Source organism: Marmota monax, unplaced genomic scaffold (genome assembly GCF_021218885.2).
Source record: "Marmota monax isolate L192 unplaced genomic scaffold, Marmota_monax_Labrador192_F-V1.1 WCK01_AAM20220418_F8-fsc00142, whole genome shotgun sequence".
NCBI lineage: Eukaryota > Metazoa > Chordata > Mammalia > Rodentia > Sciuridae > Marmota > Marmota monax.
In genome coordinates, this window is record NW_026692025.1 from 2,581,960 (window position 1) to 2,603,518 (window position 21,559).

A 21,559-nucleotide genomic window follows, 5' to 3' on the forward strand; every position below is an offset into this window, starting at 1 on the left:
AACAATATTACTCATTCCTAAGGCTTTCGTTGCCACTGACATACAGAGGACTCCCAAATATCTATCTTCAGTCCTAAACCACACCTCCACATTCCAATCCCATTTGTTTATGCATCTGTCTCCTGACCTCACCTCTTACAAATCCCATAGTCATCACACTTAACATGCATTAAATATACCATCTACCTCCTTGATTAAGACCCTACTCAATGGTGATGCCATTTTTTGAGATGAAGAACAAAGATGCAGAATTACTGTATTAACATCTTTTTTTTTTACTTGTTTTGTAACACACAACACTGTATTGGAACAATGAATTAGCATACGTTCACTTTATGCTATGCCCCTATGGACAAAAATGTCCAGAATCTCTGGAAATGGCAAAATTCTCCAAAGGATCACTTGGAGCTTCTATGGCCTCTTTGGGAAATTTGGGGTCTCCCCAAACTGACTCATCCAATATTTTCCCCTTTTCATCACCCTCTCCCCATATCCCCCCTCCCTCCATTCCATCACCTTGGACCTTTCTGTCACCTACTTGAATCCCTTCATCTCTCTTTCTTCAACACCAGTTCCTGTCACTCCTGCAAGACCTTCCTCTTCTAGTTCCAGCCTCTCAACTGAACACAGTCACTGGAGCTTTAGACACCTTTCCAGCCTTTCCAGGGGCTGGGCTACCCCCAAAAGGGGGTAAACATCACTGAGGCTGAAAAACATCACTGGAATCACTTTGGGTATTGCATCCACTAGGACGGGCTTAGAGACACCCCAGTATCTGCTTGGTGCCTCTTCTGGTCCCTCACCCCAAATTTACTCAACAGCCTCTGAAATACAGATGACACATAAGGGCAAAAGAAAATCTCAAGAATCTACCTGGGGGGATACTTCAGCCCTCATATTGAAAAGGAAACCTCAATTTGCCCCCTCTCCCAGAAATATAATCCTGGGGGAAATTCACCAGCATGGGACGCAGGATCACAGCCAGCTGGCTTATGTAAACCACTGAGTTTCATATTTCTGGGTTTGTGGCCAACTCATCCTTGAAAATTTAGAATTAAAGTCATAAGGTCTGTACAGGTATGTGTGTGTGTGTGTGTGTGTGTGTGTGTGTGTGTCTGTGTGTTTAAAATATTTGAATACTTCCAAATGATATTACAAAATTAATTTTAAAATCCCTTATCCTCAGGGCTGAGTTTGTGGCTCAAGGGGTAGACCACTCACCAAGAATGTGTGGAGCACTGGTTTCTATGCTCAGCACTACGTAAAAATAAAGAATAAAGGTATTGTGTCCATCTACAACTAAAAATATATATTTAAAAAGAATACCTTATCTTCTTTTCTAATTTATTTACAAATAGGCATTTATATGAATCAAATAATCGTGACTCCCATAAATTAAGGAAATAATATTTCCAATGTAAACAAAAATAGTGTTCATATAAAAATTAACCCAAAGCATTTAAAAATTGAAATTTACAAATTTAGTTAGAACTTTGCCAAAACCAGTATAATAAAAGGAGCTGTTGTCTGAGTTATCAGATTACATATAATTCAAGAAATTATATATATATATATAATATATATATATTATATACACACATGCACATATATATATATATATATATATATATATATATATATATATATATTTGGGTGTATATATGTGTATATGTGTGTGCACACATATGTGTGTGTATCTGTATATATGTATTTTTTGTGCCAAAGATTAAACTCAAGGATCATTACCACTAAACCACATCCCCAGCCCTTTTTATTTTTCATTTTCAGACAAAGTCTTACTAGCATGCTGAGGAACTTCTAAGTTGTAAGACTGGCCTTGAACTTGCCATCCTCCTGCCTCAGCCTCCCAAGCCACTGGGTTTACAGGAGTGCACCAACATGTTGGTCTTTTATTAGTTTTTATTTTGAGGCAAGATTTTGCTAAATTGCTGAGGCTGGCCTCAAACCTGCAATCTTCCTGCCTCAGCCCCCTGAGTCACTGGAATTTTAGGTATGTGCCACCATACCTGGATAGAATATATTTTTACTGAACTGTATATATACTTCCCAGACTTAAACACGGTTAATATTCAGGTAAGCTAGTATTATATCCATTAAATGTTTAAATTTTTAAAATGCAAAATTGATTTTTACCAGGTAAAAATCATTATTCTGACAAACTTTATTTCAACCATAACTATGTTTTATAATATGTTAGCTTTAAGACAGTTTCTAACATCTTTATGGTAACCTAAAACCTTAGACTTAATAAATATTTGTTACATACCTAGATCATTTATAAGTAGTTAGTAAATCTAATCTTTAAGTTTATGTCTTTTTGTTTCATATTTTCTATGTTCCAGAAAGGCTATTTTGGATTTCTTAATAAACATATTAATTTGTCCACATTGAAAATTATACTATAATAAGTATATAACTATAAAAGTTTAGTGATGTATACTTATATGTTTTACTAGTGTGCTGAAAATCCTGATGCATAACTATCCAAAATTACCTACCTTTTGGTTTTCTCTATAAAAATAGAAGTTTTTAATGGCTAAAATTACATTCAGTAAATGAGAATACTAAAAGTAGTAATGACAAAAGGAAATAACTTTGTGCAACATAAGCAAAGTATATTTTTGTTAAGGAAAACAGAACAATTTTATCCTTAACTAAAGTGACTAATGGTTCCAAAATTTATGAAAGACAAAATGTAAATGGATATTTTTAAAATCATATAAAGCACGAACATCATTAACCTAAGTACATGTATGAAGACACGAATGGTGTGACTCTAGTTTGTGTAAAACCAGAGACATGAAAAATTGTGCTCTATTTGTGTAATATGAATTGAATTGAATTCTGCAGTCATATATAACAAATTAGAAAAAATAAAATTTTAAAAATAAATAGATCCTACAAAGTATACAGATAAGGAATTTTATTTGTCATGGTAAAACTTATTAAAATTTAATGTATTTAAAATAAAAAAGTAAATGTAGTATAAAATATTACACTAATGCAAAAATAAAGTTTGGCTATGTTAAAACAAAATTTTCTTGGATCACTGATTTGTTCTTAATAAAAAGTTATAAATGGTCTTTCTTCTGAGCAATATGTCTAAAAAGCAAAGATTTTGTCTTACCAAAATAATTCCCCTATCGCACTCCTTGGTCTATACTAAAGGACTTAAAAACAGCATACTACAAGGACACAGCCACATCAATGTTTATAGCACCACAATTCACAATAGCTAAACTGTGGAACCAACCTAGATGCCCTTCAATAGATGAATGGATTTAAAAAAGTGGCATATATACACAATGGGATATTACTCAGCAATAAAAGAGAATAAAATTATGGCATTTGCAGGTAAATGGATAGAGTTGGAAAATATCATTCTAAGCGAAGTAAGCCAATCCCAAAAAACCAAAGGCTGAATGTTTTCTCTGATAAGTGGATGCTAATCTATAAAAGGGGTGTAGGCATGGGGTGAGTGGAGGAACTTTGGATTGGGCAAAGAGGAGGGAGGGGAAGGGAGGGGGCATGGGGATAGGAAAGATGGTGGAATGAGGTGGACATCATTACCTTAGGAACATGTATGATTGCATGAATGGTGTGACCATACTTCGTGTACAACCAGAGAAGTAAAAAAATGTGCTCTATTTATGTACAATGAATCAAAGAGTATTCTGCTGTCATATATAACTGATTAGAATAAATAAAAATAATTCTCTATCCTATCATGTTCCTTATTATTTTAGAAACTCCAATTCTAAAAGGTAGTAAGATTCTTTATAATCATGTTACCTTCTATGGTTACTTTAAGATTTTTTGCTACTTTGTACCAGATATAACCAAGTATTATTTCTCACTAATTCATAATCCTGTTTAATCAAACGTTAAAGACCTCCTGATAACTTCTGACATTTTGCCATCTCCCCAAATTCCTAAATTACAATAAAGTCCCAAAGGAAATGTTCTTTCATCTTGTAATAAGAAAGAAGACAAAAAGAACTGAGTTTTGTTTAATATTATATAAACTGCATGGTCAAAGCCAAAATGATGCTGAGTCTTCCTTAAAAATAATTTTAATGAATAAAATGTTATTAATATAAACATTTCATAAATTCTATAAAATTCCTAAAGATATATCAGTGTCCTCAGTGTCCATGAGATATTTCTACTTTATTAGAGTCCTGGTTCTGCTTTGCCTGATATTAGACAACAATAATGCAATTTTATTAGTCATAGCTTTGATTATTTTTTATGGTGCTATTCTTTTTTTTTAAATATTTTTTAGCAGTACCTCACACATGCTAGACAAGTGCTCTACCACTGAGCCACAACCTCAAGCCCCAGATTGTTTTTTATTGTTTATTTTAACATCAGATTTTTTATTTTTATTTTTTCCAGTGTATGCTACAAATCTAAAACCTCACACAGACTAAGCAAGTGCTAAACCACTGAGTTATATCCCCAACTAGGGCTCTTTAATTTTAATTTTTCAAATTCAGTGTCCTGAATGGAAATAATGGACATAACCCAGATTATTTTTTAAAGACTAATTTTTTAAAATATATTTTTACTTGTAGATGGACACAATACCTTTATTTTATTTATTTATTTTTATGTGGTGCTGAGGATTGAACCCAGTGCCTCATATATGTGAGGCAAGCACTCCACCACTGAGCTATAATCCAAGCCCCTTAAAAACCTAATTTGTTCACCATTTATTTCAGTTGGAAATTTGCATTACTTGCTTATAGAATTGTTAATATACAGATGTTTATGACTTTTCCTTATCATCAATTTTATTTTATTCCATTCCCCCATCTCATGTGTATAAATATGTTCATATTCTTATATGTATGTTCTCTTACTCGCTTGAAGCTTTCCCTCATTGCCAGTACTGTTGCTGAAATTTTGTTAGAATAAGTATTTCCCACATGGTGATTCTACTGGTTCTTTCAAGTGGCTGAGGAACTAATTTCACTGGTAAAGTCATTCAGGAAATTCAATGCTATGCTTTGTACATAAATGAATATACCACACTGAATTTCACCTTTATGTAGATCTATAAAGAACTATTTTTTTTTGAGAGAGAGAGAGAGAGAGAATTTTTTTTAGTTTTCAGTGGACATAACATCTTTATTTTATTTTTATGAGGTGCCGAGGATTGAACCCAGCGCCCCGCACATACCAGGCGAGCGCGCTACTGCTTGAGCCACATCCCCAAGAACTATTTTTTTAAAAGAGCTATAAACAGAAGGAAGACCAACAGAGTAGAGGAAGGGGAACAGGGGAGAGAGAAGGGGAGGGAAAGGGGAAATACTGGGCAATGAAATGAAGTAAGTTGTATTCTATGCTTATATGATTGTGTCAAAATAAACCCCAATATTATGTATAACTAAATGAAGTAATAAAAATATTAAAAGGTAAATCCAAGTAAGTACTTCCTTTATACCCAAAATTACATAGTCCTGATCATCCCTGGTCATCTGAAATAATCACCTAATGGACTATTAAAAATTACTAAACTGATGAAGACTCAGTGTTCCATTAGCCTAAGGTTTAGCACTGATTGTCTTGTGGTTCTTTCCTGCTGGTGCATACCAAATGTCCCCATATGAAATAATAACTGGTCCATCCATGAGAAATCCCTATTCTGCCTGGTCTCTCAAAGATTTTTTTTCCTTAGGGTACCAGGGATTGAACCCAGGGGCACTTGATCACTGAGCCACATCCCCAGCCCTATTTTGTATTTTAGAGACAGAGTCTCACTGCGTTGCTTAGTGCCTTGCTTTTGCTGGGATGGCTTTGAACTTGCGATTCTCCTGCCTCAGCCTCCCAAACTGCTGGGATTATAGGCATGCACCACTGAGCCCAGCCTCAAAAGATTTTAACTTCATAAATTCAGACATCCTTGTTATGTTTTGGATGTGAGGTGTCCCCCAAAAGCTCATGTGTGAGACAATGCAAAGTTTAGAGGAGAAATGATTGGGTTATGACCTTAACCTAATCATTGAATTAATCCCTGATGGATTAACTGAGTGGTAATTAACTGAGGCAGGTGGGGTGTAGTGAGAGGAGGTCATTATTGGGGGCATGCCTTTGGGGTATATATTCTGTATCTGGTAAGTGGAGTCTCTCTGCTTCCTGATCATGTCAGCTGCCTCCCTCTGCCACACTCTCCTGCCATGATGTTTTGCCTCACCTTGAGCCCTGAGGAATGGAGCCTACTGTCTGTGGACTGAGACCTCTGAAACTGTGAAACTTTTCCTCCCCTACAATTGTTCTGGTTAGTCATTTAGTCACAGCAGCAAAAAAGCTGACTAAAACAATCCTAAAATACTGACAAGGATTTTTCCTGTCCTCCAAGCACTTTCCCTCACAATTCTGTATGTTCTCACTCTGTCTCTCTGTCCTTTGTGGAATCCCAGGTGAATTAAGCCTCATCCACTAGGAAAGTAACTCAGTGACTTTCCTGCTGGTGCTAGACAGACTGGGTATGAGGGACTGCTTGTTATTTATGACTATTAGCTGTAAGTGGTCCTTGCTCCCCTAGCCCAGACTCTAAATGCTGCCCATCAGGTGGCATATCATCATTTACACTTCCTGATGATCCCAGTATGCTGAGATCCAATGCCATTGACCAGATCCAAATACTAGAAATACGAAACCCTTTGCGTCTGGAAAGGGGACTTTTCCACAATCACACCCGTGTGCTTCAGAATTTGGACCACTAAGTGGGAAAGAGGGCAGAGTGCTGGTGCCTACCTGAGAAACACAGCACAGTGTGCTGGGGTAATCCTTGGCTCAGTATCTCCATGGACTAGGTACTTGTTCAGTATGCTCTAGGCAGCACAGTGGCAGGTTGTCCATCACCTGAGCCAAGATTAATCACATACTCCACTAAGTCAAATGAGTCCAAACGTGGCTCTGTGAATAAACACTCCTTTCTCCCTCACTGCTCCCCCAAGTCTTATTCATTGCTCAATTCTGGGTCCATTGTATTTATTTTACAGTTCTGTCTGTGTCTTCACAACCATTTCCCTAGTCCTTTAACCATCTTCACTTCCATGGAGGAGTGACTTTTCCCTTCCTCCACTCTGCCCATCTTCAGTCTACACTTTTCACTACTGCCACAGAGACCACTCCAAAGCACAAATCTGACCATATCACTACCCCCTGCTTCAACCCTTCCTGGATATTCCTTTTCCTTCAGAGAAACTCTAAAGTCCTCATTATGGCATACAAATGACTGTGCCCATCTGTGTTGGGGGGTCTTCTCCACAACTACCCTTGGGTTTGATGATTCTCAAAATTTCAGGTCCCCAGAGGTAATCAGGAGTTTAGCATCAACCATATTCTTTGTACAATATAGGTGCAGTCTGCCTTAATTCTTCTCATTTAGGGAAATGTTTATATTAATATAGATAACTGTTTATCTTGCAAGTTCCCAGAGGCCAGTTAAGGGCCAATCTGTCCTTCCAAGTCTAGCATTCTCAGGCCTTCCATGGTAACATAGTTCCTGTGCATTGTTTGTCCAACATCAACTCCTCCACTCCTTATCACCATAAAATGTAGCCCTATCAAATCTTAGGGTACTCCCAAAGCATACCACAATTTTACCTATCATCATTTTAGCACAAGATAATCTCTATATCTCCTGGAGCTCTCCTTCATCATCTAGCAAAGTACATCTTCAAAATGATCTTTTGTCACTTTGGTATAATCTTCCCTGATTCCACATGGTTGGATAACTAAAGTGCTCCTTCTGTATGTTCCCATGGTATCTCACCATACCCTCAGGGCAGCCAAATTGGGTGGGCTTATTTCAGGGTACATAGTACACCAGTAAGTTAGACCAACCTGGCTTGCTTTCTATGACTGCACTTTTCCTAATTATTCCATTTATCCAAAATTTTCCTTCAAGTACTACTCCACAGCTCCTCTTCCTCCCCCAGACTCTTCAATATTATTTTCTAGAATTCTGGCCTTTCTGCCTTTGCTTCTCTCTTCTTTTTACCTATTTTCATTTTTATACTTGGTTAGGGTTTTAGGAGACCAATAATTAATAGCCCCTGCTTTCTTTTCTTTTTAAGACAGAAAAGCAGAAAACAGATACAAATATCCACTGACAAAGCAGGTGGTTTGGATGTACATCCTATAAGGAAGGCTCCCTCTGCATTCAAACCACATGAACTTACCTACCCAGTCAAGGGCTTGTGGGACAACTGGCCATGGGAACTTGTGGACAGGAGCAGAGAATGCTGTGTACACACTGGCTTCCAAAGACATTCTCCAAGTGACCTTACTCACTCCTTTCAGTTATTTCCTGTAAGCTGACAACTCTCAACTCTGTAGCCCCTTGTCAGATGTTCACTCAACTCCAAACCTGTTTAATCAATAGTCTACTTGTCATCGACCCCTGGATCCTCTACAGGCACTTCAAATTGAACATGGTTCGATGACCATATCATATCTGCATAGCAATCCCTCCAATCTCCTCAACCTTAGCTCATTCCTGTCATCATTTACTTAGTCACCTGGCCATACAATATGGGCATCAGCCTTAGCTTCCATTTCTCCCTCACCATTACCTTTAATAATTCAACGACACTGAGGCCTTGTCACCTCTCCCTTGCCCTAAAAAGCCTCCTAATGGGCCTCCTGCCTTGTCCTGCTATGCCCTCCCACATAGCCTGATCCTCCCATAAGTCATCTGGCCATGGCATTCTCCTGCATGGAAACCATCAGTGGCTTCTGGGAACCTCAGGATGTGGCTTGCACTCCTCAACACTCACAGCAGTTGCCTGCCCAGTCCACTGTTGATACTTCATGCCAGGCTACCAATTTACTCTTCTTCCCTGCAGCCACCCTGATTCCACATTCATTTCCTATAAACGTACCTTTCTCCAAGTATCTAGTTTCCTCTACCTGGAATGCCTTCTCTAGCACATGCATGAGGCAAAATCTTTGTTAGCCTTCAAAATTGAACTCCAACCTCACCCCACCTGCAAAAAAAATCTTTCCTGACATCACAACCACTTCCCCACAAAAAAGACAAAAACTAGAACAAGTCACCTCATCCTTCATCTATGGGCTGCACTTTTTATATTACTTCCTAACTGCATAGAACACTAATCCATGGATGAAGCAATATAAGGTGATAGAAGTTCAAAAATGGTCAGTCTTTGAACTGGGTCCTTTCAGAACTTAGGGCCATGAAGTCAAAGATGCATTAGATAATTTTAAATGAGAAAACCTATTATCTAACAGGTGAGCGTGGACCTAAAATTATCCTCCTCCTGTCTAACTAATTATGGAACCACCATGATATAAAAAGGCCCAGAACCATGAGGGTGGAGAATATTTTTATTTTTTCCCTGCAAAAGGAGGCACAGACACCAGCTGTACCCCACAGCAGATTCCTTGCTTGAATCCACCATCTTCTGTCTCAGGGGACAGTGGGAGTGTTGGCTCATTTCTAGCATTTCAATCTTGTGTAAGAAACCATTTGCTAAGATCTGCAGAAGTGGCTAGTGCTTCTGTTTTCATTCCCATAAATCACTGAGCAACACATACTATATTCAATGATCTGTGAAGGTGTTCATAGATGTACAGGACAATGCAGCATTGGCAAAGGCAGGCTCTATGCCTTCTGCAGGGTTTTGACTTGAAAACTCCCCACCTAAACCACATGGTCACCTCCAGTGTTGATCACACTTGCCCTCTTACTCATACACAATGACATACAACAACTTACTGCCTGTTATATCTCCTGCCACTCACTCTCCCCCGCCTGTTCACATTTGCTCCTTTCCTCACTTTGACCTTCTCTCTGCTTCACCCTATTACTCTCCTATTTTTACTTTCTTTTGCTCTCCCTCTTTCACAGTCTGTGTCATTCATGCTTTATCATTCTCTGACAGCACAACTTTATGCATAAAAATGGCCTCTGCCCTACTGGAACCCCAACCTGGAGTGCACATGCACTGGGAAATTAGCCTTCTTATACTTGAGGACAGACATCTCCACCTATCACAGCACTATCACATTTCCTCCAATCACAGAAAGTCCACTAATACTGCCCAGGGAATCACTACCATGATTCCACTTACAGAGCAGGAGTGCAAGTATCTGACTGTGTAATATGCCAGGCATCCACATGGAGTGGAGGAAGTGGTTCCCACAGGTGTCTTGCTGCCCCCTATAAAGCCCTGGCTGCAGCCAGCAGGAGCCCAGTGGAGTTTAGACCTTACCTGCTGGCAGAGTTCTCCAGTTCAACAAGCTGCTCAGGTGCAGCAGGGGTGTTCTGCCACTCTGGGATGCTGAGATCTACAGGTTGTGGAGTGGGTGCAGCTGGGTCTCCTTGGCCAACCCCCAGGACTTCAGGCGTCTCCTGCAAGACCTCACAGACTTTGGTGGCCACATTCTTCTCTTCATAAGCCGCTGAGATGCTGAGGAAGAATGAACACACTATGAAGGGAGTGCTCACCCTCTGCATGCTGGCTGTCACGTCTGCTGGGCATGGAGGGGCTTATGTCCTTGAGAGTAGAACACAGAGGAGCCAGAAAAAAACCCATCTTGAGGGAGTGGGTGGCATCCTCCTCCACAGGACCTCAGCACCCCTGCTTCCTTGTCACTAAAAGTCAGCCTCCAATGTGTAATAAATAAAGCCAATCCTGCAACAGGGGGTTGTCTCGCCAGATGTCCCAGGCAGCAGATTTTGAGGGGCAGGTAAAAAAATGGAAAAAGTGAGCTGAGGCTCCACTTGCACACTCCTTCCATCACCATTCCTGCCCCAAGGTGCAAGGTACTGCTTCCAGGAACTATTCGGCCAGGGGCAAAAACAGCATTGGGTAACTCACAGCATGAGCCCAGCATTCAAATATTCAGCATCACCTGAATTTTGGGTTACCCTAAACACAACTTTTACGTATCAGCAGTCTGTTTCCAATACCTGCTAGGGGAAACCCCAAGATAGGGACACACTACCAATTTACACCATCCCTGGGACTCTTTATTTATGGACATTAATTCTATAAAATCAGGCTCTGCAAAATTCAAGCTGGAATACCAATGGGAGTGATGGATATGGTTTTCAGGGAGCATACCTTGAAAATAATGCAATTCTTAAAACTTATGTGGAAAGTTACAAAAATTTCCCAATAGGGACATAAAATCAATTTCCACCTCCAGCTGCACTAAGCAGTGTAAATCCTTTGTAGAACTAGTATGGTGATAGAGGCTGTCCTCACCAAGTTGGTAAATGGAGCCAAGATTCTCCACAAAGAGTAATTTTGGTTCCAATGCAACAAAGGAACAGATGGAAGAATAAGTCTTCATCCTAGGCCTTGGTAGCAGGGTCTCTATGATTTTAACAGATGTACCTCATATAGGTTGTGAAATGGAAATCTTGGTTGAGTACTCCCAGGAAGACTTGTTGAGAAATGTAACATCATAGATCCAGTTGCATAATACATAAACGACCAATTCCTAAAACAACCAAAGTCTTTATAGAAAAGACAATGTCCTTTTCCACTCTTGTAAGACCTCCACTAGAATCCTCCACTGGTTGACAACAGTTGACAGCAGTAAGTGAATGTTCCTAAAATTCCCCTGCTCTTCATGTAGGAAAAACATAAATTTGAAAAGCCCACACTTAAGCAATAACAAAGAGGAAAACAGCATCTGTTTTAGTTGTAAAGTCTGATATCAAAATTTCAGAAGGAAGGAGATGAGATACAATGTCTTGTGAAATGAAATCAGGCCAATAAAGCTGGTCAAGTGAAAAAGAGAACAGCTTTCCCAGGATCCTTGAATAGTTTTGGCTGAAGGAGCTATCCCCTGAAGGTACTTCATTTGGCTTGAAGGTTTTATCAGATAACCAGCATCTGACATTTATCCAGTAGTTTATGCCAAGAAATGTAACATCTATAAAATATTTTGTGCCAAGAAATCTTATGTGATTTACATATACACTCACTTAACCTTCACAACAACCCTATATAGTAAAAGTTATTACTATTACTATTCTACACTTAAGGAAACTGAGGCCCAGAGATGAGTGATACACCCAAGGTCACAGAGCTAGTAAGTGACAGTTGTGATTTAAACTCAAGCACCAGAGTCCATGCTGTCAACCTATTGTACTGTACTGATTCTCCCTATATGTGTGATGGAGCAGAACCAAGTTGGGATAGGGTAAAGTTCCTAAAGTTTGGGATAACTTTGTTGAAATAACTTTGTGCTTCATCATCAAATTTAAAGGGAACTATGTCCATAACCACTGAGAGGCACAGGCATTGCTTTGTGGAACTTACTAGGTTCATAGAAAGACTAGGGTGAGAGCTCTCAGCGGGGCACGGGCTTGCTTGGTTTGAATCTCCCGCAGGCAACGCTAACCACTGAGGGGCACAGCGTACCCAAGCCGGTGACCCCGCCCCAGGGCTCTGGTGGCTGGACGGACGCCCCGCCCCCCCCGCCCCCTGCCCTCCGCAGCCCACTGTCCAGTGTCCGGAGGCGACGGTCCCCTGCGCCGTGCACACGCGGCCACCCCAAGACCAGCCTGCTGAGGCCACCTCTACCCGCGGTGCCTTGGGGTGGGGGAAGGGCGGACACAGCCCCAGCCGGACGACCAGGCCCATCCGCGATCCTCGCGCGCCACCTCGCGGCCAGCAAGGGCGCGGCCTCGGGACCAGTCCCGCCGAGGCCCGCCTCGCCCTGGCGGCCATTTCGCTCGGCCCAGGGGCGCGCTTCCCGGCGGCCACCTCGGCTCCCGGCCGGCGGCTGCAGGAAATGGCGGCGTGCGCAGGCGCACTCGCCATGGTCCTAGGCTGCCCGACCGCGAGCGCCGAGGTGCCCCGGCGCGCGCATGCGCGGGCACACTCTTATTGCGGCTTCACGCTCCACGCGGCGCAGGCGCCAGAGGCCCGTTCGCCCACGCGCAGGCACCCGGCTTCAGCGTCTGCTGATCTGGTCTGGGAGTCGGTAGCCTGAGCGGGCCTCTGTACTCCTCCTAAGATTCTGTTCCCAAAGACGCCATGACGCACCAGAACAGGGTCGTCAAGCTCAGCGGTATTAACGTTTGGGCCGGATAATTCTGCTCTGTGCGTTGCGGGCTTGGGCGCTGTACTGTGCCCTGTAGGGTGTTTAGCAACGCTACCTGGTCTGTGCCCTTTAGAACCCAGTACCTAGTACCACCCAGCCTCAATCGTGGCAGCCAAACAGGAGTCGGAAGGTCTGGGGATGCCCCTCCTTCTGAACCACTAAGCCCGCCAGCCCTGCCGGAAGAATGCTTCTTCACCAAGACTGAAGAAGACAATAAACACAGGAAGGGCTGAGGCTTTTAAAAAGAGAACAGTTGGTGCTGGGGAGGACCTCACTGGTGGAGGCTTTCCTAGCATGCATGGGATCTTGGGTTCCATACTCTGTGTGAGAGAGAGAGACACACACACACACACACACACACATGCACGCAATGGCAGAGGCTCACCCCAGAAAAACCACATCTAAACATACACCTGGAGCTCAGGAAGACCTTTGTTTTTAAACTCTTCCCAGGTAATGCTCAAATGCAACCAAAGTTGTGAAACATTCATCAACAAACTGTTGTGTTGACTTTGCAAATTTAAACATCAGAGGAAAGTACTTCTGACCCTAGGCTCTAGAGTTGGCCAGCTCTTGACTTTTATTTCCAGCTCTGCTCCTTACAGGAGTTTATCTCTTGGTTTCCTCCTGTGTCAACATAATCAGAAATCTGATGTTTTGCAGGGTTTGGAGAACATTAGATGAAACCACACAATGTGCTTTACACGTAAACAGCTGCAAGTTACTATTCTGGGTCGTGAGTATATGCTCCAAACATAATTCATAAATTTGTAGTTTTCTCCTGAAGTTTTTCTTTGAGCCTCCTCTTTGGGACTCAGTTCTGCCACTTGTAAGGCCTTGGATAAGACATTTAACCTTTCTATGCTTGTTTCCCCATCTTATCCATCTCATGTAAGTGTGAGCATACCACACTGTAACTGTCAGTACTGTTCTCACCCTCATTGTTAATTGTCAGTGGAATTTTAAACAGAAAAAAGGCACACAAAGCTTCATACTTTAGAGATCTGTTGCACCCCCCCCCCCTTCTTGTTTTAAGTTTAAAAGCAACTGCAATGCAATACGAAAATGTAAATGTGCATTCATTGTTAAACACCTAGATCACACAAGGCTCCTCTTTGACTTAAAACTTGAAAGAAGAGTATATCTCCTTATTATAGTTAATCAAGGCCCTATCCATCTGCAGTCCCCACCACTGCTTTGGCTCCACTCTAGACTTTGGAACATGGTAAGCACATTCCCGCCACTATGTTATCAGGTTTGCAATTCTTCATCTGCAGCTCCTGTCTCCCCTCTATAGGGTTGGTTCCCTTGTCTTTGTGTGCCTGAATTTCCACCCTCCACCCACCTATGTACTAGCTCTCCTCAATGCCACCTCTTTCTATCTCAGCACCTGGGTGTTTTCTTCAGAGCACTGACCTTCCCATGGGGCATGGAGACCTAGGTTCTGAGTCCTTGCTGTTCACTAAAACCTTGTGAGACTAGGGAGTACTGTATGAAACACCATGAATACATGGCTGTGCACACAGTTGGTGTCCCAAATTTAAGTTGCTGTTGCATGGAACAAAAGGCCAATCAGCCCTCCTACTTAAGCAAGCTTCCTCTTCCACCACTCCCCCATACAGTCTCATCATTGGCCACATTTAGCTCTGTGCAGTGCCAGGTTCTTTTGAGCACTTTGTATATCCTATTCCCTCGGCTTGAGGACTCCTACACCTTTCAAGATACAACTCAGAAACCACATCCCCATGAAGCTGTACCAAGGCCCACTTTTCCCTGCTCTAGCATGATGTGTTCTAATGTGGGCCAGGCTTTGTTCTCACCCACACACAGCCTAAGAGTCCTTGAAAGCAGAGACATTCTGATTTGTGTGGGTGCTCCAACCTGCATCAAAGGGTAGGTACCATCCCAGTGGTTGATGACTGGAAGAGTGATCCTTCCTGATTATAGAGTACCTCTACTACCAGGCTAGAAGAGACAGGGCTTAGCAAAAAGCTCTGACCCCAGAGGCAGAAGCCAGATGGTCCAAGCTGGGACTTTTGTCCTTGCCATGTGCCTTGGGCCAGCTCACAAGCCTAGATGGCTTTGGCTTCCTAACCAAAGGATACTCGAGCTACCTCTCTCTACCCCAGCAACTTACCACTGTCTACTAATACCTTACCCCTTAGGGTCTGTCTTTGTTTCTTCCAGGACTGCTGTGCTGTCACTCTTCCTATCATCCAGGACAGCAGAGGCCAAAGTGGTACTGGAGCTGAGGGAAGGAAGCACATGATCCTGCTGAAGCTCAGATCAAAGGAAGCTGGGGGCCCAGATCTTCCCATTTCCCAGATACCTTCTAACAGGAAAAGGAAACTGTCTGCCAGTAAAGGCTGGCCTCTCAGTTATGTCCCTGGAAACATTTGTCCTTCCCAACCACACGCTATGTGCTCCTGGGACTGAAGCCTCTAGTGCTAGCTGATTGTCCCTGAGATTCTTCTTCCTGATTCCTGCTTGCTGGATCAGTTAGCAGACCCTAGAGGAGAGGTGCACTGAGACCTCTTATCAGGATCTGTTTCTAAGCTGGGCTTTCTGATGCCCTCCATTCTGTCTCTGGTCCTCTGCCACCTCAGGGCCCATAAAGTTTGGTGCTGAAATGTCTGGGCCAACAGACTTACCTCTGTTTCTCTTCTCCCACTGTCCCCAGTGAGTGTGTACAGCTCCAAGTTGGGCCCTTATTTTATTTTAGTTTTTAGTTTTAGGTGGACACAATATCTTTATTTTTATTTTTATTTTTATGTGGTGCTGAAAATTGAACCCAGTGCCTCACGCATGCCAGGCAAGCGCACTACCACTTGAGCCACATCCCCAGCCCCTGGCCCCTTCTTTTGACACCTTGTCCTGTGACACTTGATGTAAGGTGACATGGAGCTGAGAAGTTTGAGGGGATCTTAGGTCATTGGAACTTAGGTTAGGCTCTGAGTACTGTGTCTGGCAATAGGATTGGTCACTGAGGAATTCACCACACCCTTACCTGATAGCCACTGGTCCAGGCTTGCAGGAATGAGAGTTGGCATCATGCACATCTTGATCGTCCAGAAAAGGGGTGAAGGTAGCAGCAGAGCCCTCCCTGTGGAAGGAGGTCATGCCTGGTCCAGGTTCAGGACCCCAACAGATGATGGGGAGTGTGGAATTGCTCAAATGGATGCTTAGGTGTCAATATTAGCTTATATCCCAAGGCAGCTGGACAGGCATGACAATTACCTGACCTCTTTGGGCCTTAGTTTTATCATTGGTGAAATAGGGATGATAATCCTATCTGCCTCATAGATGTTCTTAGAAGAGTAAGTGAATTCACATTCACATAATAATACCTGGGCCATAACACACGCTAACACATTTCTGTTCTTACTGGGTCTTGGGGCTGCTTATAAAAAGCAGCCCATCTGTATCCACCCAGTTGATGGAGATTTAGTGGCTCTCCTTTACCCAGGCTTCCCAGTGTTAAGCCACATTCTCTGTCTCCATAAAATGGGAGAAAAGATATTCATAGGTCACCCCATTACCCACACAAGCTCGAAACCTCCATTTGGGTAACATAATGAGTCCTTCATGTTTGTTCCCAAGCCTGTTTATGCCAATTGCACTTGCAACCACAATCACCAAATTCAGTTGTTGAGTAAACTCATGAAAATGAATGGAAACGAAGGGTAGTTCCAAGAGAAACAACCTGTACTTTGGAAAGATAGTAAAGGAGTTTTCTAAAAATCAATGTCAAACCAAGTACAAATAAGCAGCTATAAAAGACTGGGCTAAATATCCTAAAAAATCTAGGAGATTCTTCAGAATACTTTGCAAATTACCTTGAAGTTTAGCTTTATTTATTTTTATTTTTATTTTTTCATACTGGGGATTGAACCCAGGGGTGCTTTATCAGTGAGCCACATCCTCAGCCCTTTTTATTTTTTATTGTGAGATAGGTCCTGGCTGTTTCCCAGGATGGCCCCCAATTTGTGATCCCCCTGCCCCAGCCTCCTGAGTTGCTAGGATTACAGGCTTGTACCACCATACCCTGCTGAGGTTTTTCTTACTTTAAAGAAACTAGAAAGCAAAGACTTCCTTTTATGAAGATACATAAGCAGGAAGGATGATACAGATGGATATTCAAAGTCAAAGCAACCCAGAACCAGACTCAATCACACTGGAGCAGAAATCTTCTATGGTTGCCAACAGAGCAAATTAGTGTGTGCCACTGTGGGAGAGGGCAGGAGGCAATGCTGATGGGGGCCAAAGTTCCTGCTGCCATGCAGGTCCCTCTGGACCAGGAAAAGGGGTTTGAACTTTATTCCAAGGGAAGTGGGGAGCCACTGGGAGGTTGAAGCAGGGGGAAAATGTGATCTGATTTATTTTTTCAGAAGATCTTTCTGCTGCCTTTGCAGATAGCAAAAAGATGCAAGCTGCTTAGGCAGGGCTGTAGCAGTTTTTCCCATTAGTGGTAGTTCAAATAACTGAGTCCCCAGCACAGTGGCCTTTCCTGAACCTCCTCAGAGACAGTGGTTTCAGAGGTTGGGCTTACTGTGTTATTCCTACATTGGCTTGTGCTCCTGGACCTGGCTAGTAACCCATTGTAACTAGTAAAGTTAGAGGAAGGGGCCTTTGGTGGGCTTGTGGAAGTAGGGGCAACTGGGAGGGGTTTGGGGAAGGCAATCTGCAGGGCATCCTTCCCGAGACCCCTCCTGGCCAGATTTGCAGGAGAACACAGGCATCTTACAGTTGCAACTGTCTAGCGTCAGTTCTGACCCATAAGGACTCTAGTACAGTTTGGAACTGAACTACTTGTGTCAACATCTACATTCCTAACCTTTGCCCCAAGGATGATTCATGCTTGGTTTGGAACCACCTGGGGACAGGTGGAACCTTGCCACTCCCCAAATCATCTGAGAAAGTGACTTCTGACTCCACCCAGGTCCAGCAACCCAAAACCAACCTGGACAACTTTGTCTCTTAGCTTGTCTCACCTGGGCTGCTGCTTTTCCTCTCATTGACCCCTCAGAGCAGAGTTGGCAAAGAAGGGGGGACTTTGGGGCTTCTTCCTCTTTGGGAAAGGGAGATGGTAGGATCAAAAGGCCTCCTAGTTGGTCCTCACAGCTCAGCCAAGAAGTAATAAGGCATGGATTCATCCATCATTTGGTCACTCATTAATTAGTTTGTCCCTTCTGTATTCCCCACATGTTCATTCCACCTGCCCAGGGCCAGTCCTGGTGAGGGCTGGACCTCCAACTGTGAGTGAGGCCTTGTGCTTGTTCTGGAGGAACTTGCAAGTCAGTGGAGGGAGTGGGCAGGAGAAGGAACAAGGCAGGAGCATAGGTAAATGAAAGGAAATATGTAAAATATGACCGCAAGGGATGTGATGAAGGGAGGGAGTATGGGTAAAGCAGCAGACAAGAGCTCCAGGAAGTGACCAGTGCCTCACCCCAGCAACCCAAGTAGTCTGGCAGCTTGAGTGTGGCCTGTCACCAGGGACACATGTCTCCTACAAGCACCTCACCCTCCTATTTCTGAGCTGATGTCTGCTCCAGCCAAGCCTTATGGTGGGGACCCCATGGCTCCTAATCCCACATTTCCATCATTCAATTGTGCACTTGATCTGTGATGGAAAGAGAAGTGTTTGCTAACTCTAACTGGGCTTTAATCTTATCGAACTCCAGTATCCTGAGAGTGGGTCTCAAGGACCAGAAACAGAACCTTGGTTGCCTCCCTGATCACAACAAAGAGAAGCCCACGCAGACTCTAACAGCAAAACTTCTCCAAAACTTGATGAGTATCAGTGGGGCCAAGAAACAGTAGAGACTCAGGAGGGCAACAGAGAGACTCAGCAGGCAGGCATGTTGGGGACTGATAGCCAGCAGACAAAGGACAAGGCATTCTGGGCTGCTAATAAGCCAAAAAGGGCAGAAATAAGGCTACCCCAGCCATCCAGGACACCCTTCCCTTATTCCCATGGCTTAAAGTCTTAAGTAGGGGCTCCAGAGCTCCATAATGGGAAGGCAGATCTGTGAGTTCAAATCTGTTCCTGGCTACCAGACTCTGGCTAGCAAATGCCCAGTCTACAGCCATTGCTCACCAGATCCATTCTTTCCTGGTCTGACTTGGAGGCTAGGTCTGCGGGATGTAGGATAAATAGGCACAACCATCTCCTCTAGATAACCACCCCCCACCCTCCCTTTGTACAACTTGGTGGCCTTGGTTTGAATGGATCATTCACAAGGCTGCTTTTTCCTGGAAGAAAAGCATAGTGAGTATGGTGGCTTTAGATGAATTGAAGGAAATCAGTGAAGGTCAAGTGCTTGGATAGGGGTGGCCTAACCTAGAATTTGGTCCTGCTTTGCAACCAGTGACCTCAGGGATCTTGGCAGGGGTCTGCCCCTCTCCAGGCCTCATTCATTCATCCTTTCAACAGATAATCATTGAAGACCTGTACTATCCCAGGGGGACAGCAAGGATGGGCCAATCCTACTGCCAGCAACATCCACCAACCTTCACCTGGATGAAGATGTGGATTCCATATTCTGGAGATAAAGACTCTGCTCCCTGCCATGAGTTACCTTTCAGAATCTGTGCTGGGATCCTTGAAGGTCTCACCAGCCAAGTCTCTCTTGAGCTCTCTGAAGCAGGGGGACTCCTTGTCTTTGTGGTCTTGGAAAGACCTATGGGGGAACAGTTATAAGTTAGCCACTTGTTATCTACCCACACTCTGGCGGGGACAGTTATCTCAACCCTTGGGCAATGCTGTCATCTATGCCCACTTTCTAGATGAGCAACCTGAGCCACAGAAATCTGAGTAACTTGCTCCAAATTCCACAGTAGAGGAACAGCTGGGAATTTGAGCCCAGGCAGTCTGATTTGAGAGTTCTGGATTATATTTCTTCACACTGTAAGCCTGATCCTAGCTTACTTACTCTCACTCTGTTCTCTTTTGAGTTCATTGAGGAGCCCCATGTTGTCAAATCCAATAGTCAGTCCCATCATTATCTCAGGCCACCATCAGTACTACTGACCCAGTGGGCCACTCCTACTTGCTTCCTCTACTCCCTTGGTCCTGTGACACCTTCTACCTCCCTTTATCTACTTCACCATTATCTTCTATGTTTCACTTAAATGTTGGTGTCCCCAGTGTTCCTCCCCGCTTTGCATATTCTACCACCTACTGGGTTTCCTGCTCTCCTCACATGGCATAAACTGTCACCTTGATATAATGACCTCCAAAAGTCACCCAGGTAGATACATGGAGGACAGTCTGGGGATGGGACAGTAGGACATGGTGGCAGACAACTGGGCCAAAAATGGTGGAGGCCTGAGTCTAGGGGAGGATAGTAGAAATGAAAATATCTCTAAAATAAAATGGACAGGGGAGTATATGGGGTTAGAGAGAGGGGAACCAAGAAGGAAAATAAAGGGATGTATAATTCCCTTTAGATTTATCTTGGTCATCACTTCTTCCAGGAAGATTTCCCTCAGCCCCTGCTGCTCTACAGATTAAGGGATTACCTCCTGTGTACACACCCACCTCTCTCCTCAGACCTTTGGCTTCACAAAAGACAGGGGCCCAGTCTTTCTGCTTAGATCTCTCTGAGCCTCCACTTCAGCTTCCCTCTGGCCCAACTCCCAGTGTCCCCTGCTTCCTCCAGGGCAGGAGACTGCTGCTTCCCCATCTGTGTCCATACCTGTGATCCAGCCTGCCTGTCATCTGGGTGTCTGGCCCCTGCTTCCCCCAGGGTAGGAGCTGAATCCATTGTGTTCCCAGCTGGTTGTGGTCCCCTTGTCCCTCCTCCTCCCCAGCACAGGACACTGTGGCATCATGAGCTATGGAGGCTGACCCAGGATCCTAACCTATTCCCAGTACCCCCTTCACACAGGCAAGTGAACTACCTCAGTGGCTTCAAGGTATGGCACAGACCCAGTGTCCCCACTCAGCACAGTTGGCCAGTCTTGGGGGCTCATAACATACAGTGCAGTCAGTACCACAGAGTGACCTTGCTCATGTCTGCATCTTCCTCCCTCATCAGGCAGAAATTCAGCAACTCTGGCCCAGGGGGTCCCAGTCACAGCTGGATCCCAGAGCCAGGCCTATTGCCTCACAAGGACCAAGTGCTCATTCCAGAAAAATTATTGATCAAAAGAATGAGATAGGAGCAGAGAACCCAAGTTGATCATATCTTCCACCAACCTGTCACTCCCACAGTGACAGAATCAGTCCCTAGGCCTCATCCTTTGCATCCTGGCCCTCTGCCCCATCACTAGAATGGTGTAGAGGGACACAGTACAGCAGCAGGGCCTCTGTACCTGATGCCTTCCAGGTCTGGAGCCACCAGGCGGAGTCCTGCCCTGGGTGTCATGATCTGCAGACGGACAATCTCCTCACCTCTTGAGCTGTGGGCCAAAGGAGAGATCTGAGAGGTGCTAC

At 43.7% G+C, this 21,559-nt stretch overlaps 1 protein-coding gene across 4 annotated transcripts in view; it reads right to left on the minus strand.

Annotated features, from left to right (window-relative positions):
- Positions 1-21,559, minus strand: part of Znf185 (zinc finger protein 185 with LIM domain) — a 64,178-nt gene that overhangs the window by 16,925 nt on the left and 25,694 nt on the right. For 3 of the 4 annotated variants that reach the window (XM_046453366.2, XM_046453365.2, XM_046453367.2), the window contains 5 exons: positions 21,439-21,525; positions 19,701-19,802; positions 16,130-16,225; positions 15,281-15,370; positions 10,272-10,469 (listed from right to left, as the gene is read on the minus strand). In XM_046453366.2, coding sequence (XP_046309322.1) covers positions 10,272-10,469; positions 15,281-15,370; positions 16,130-16,225; positions 19,701-19,802; positions 21,439-21,525 — 573 coding nt within the window. The remainder of the gene's footprint in view (positions 1-10,271; positions 10,470-15,280; positions 15,371-16,129; positions 16,226-19,700; positions 19,803-21,438; positions 21,526-21,559) is intronic. The other variant, XM_046453372.2, reaches the window with a different exon arrangement.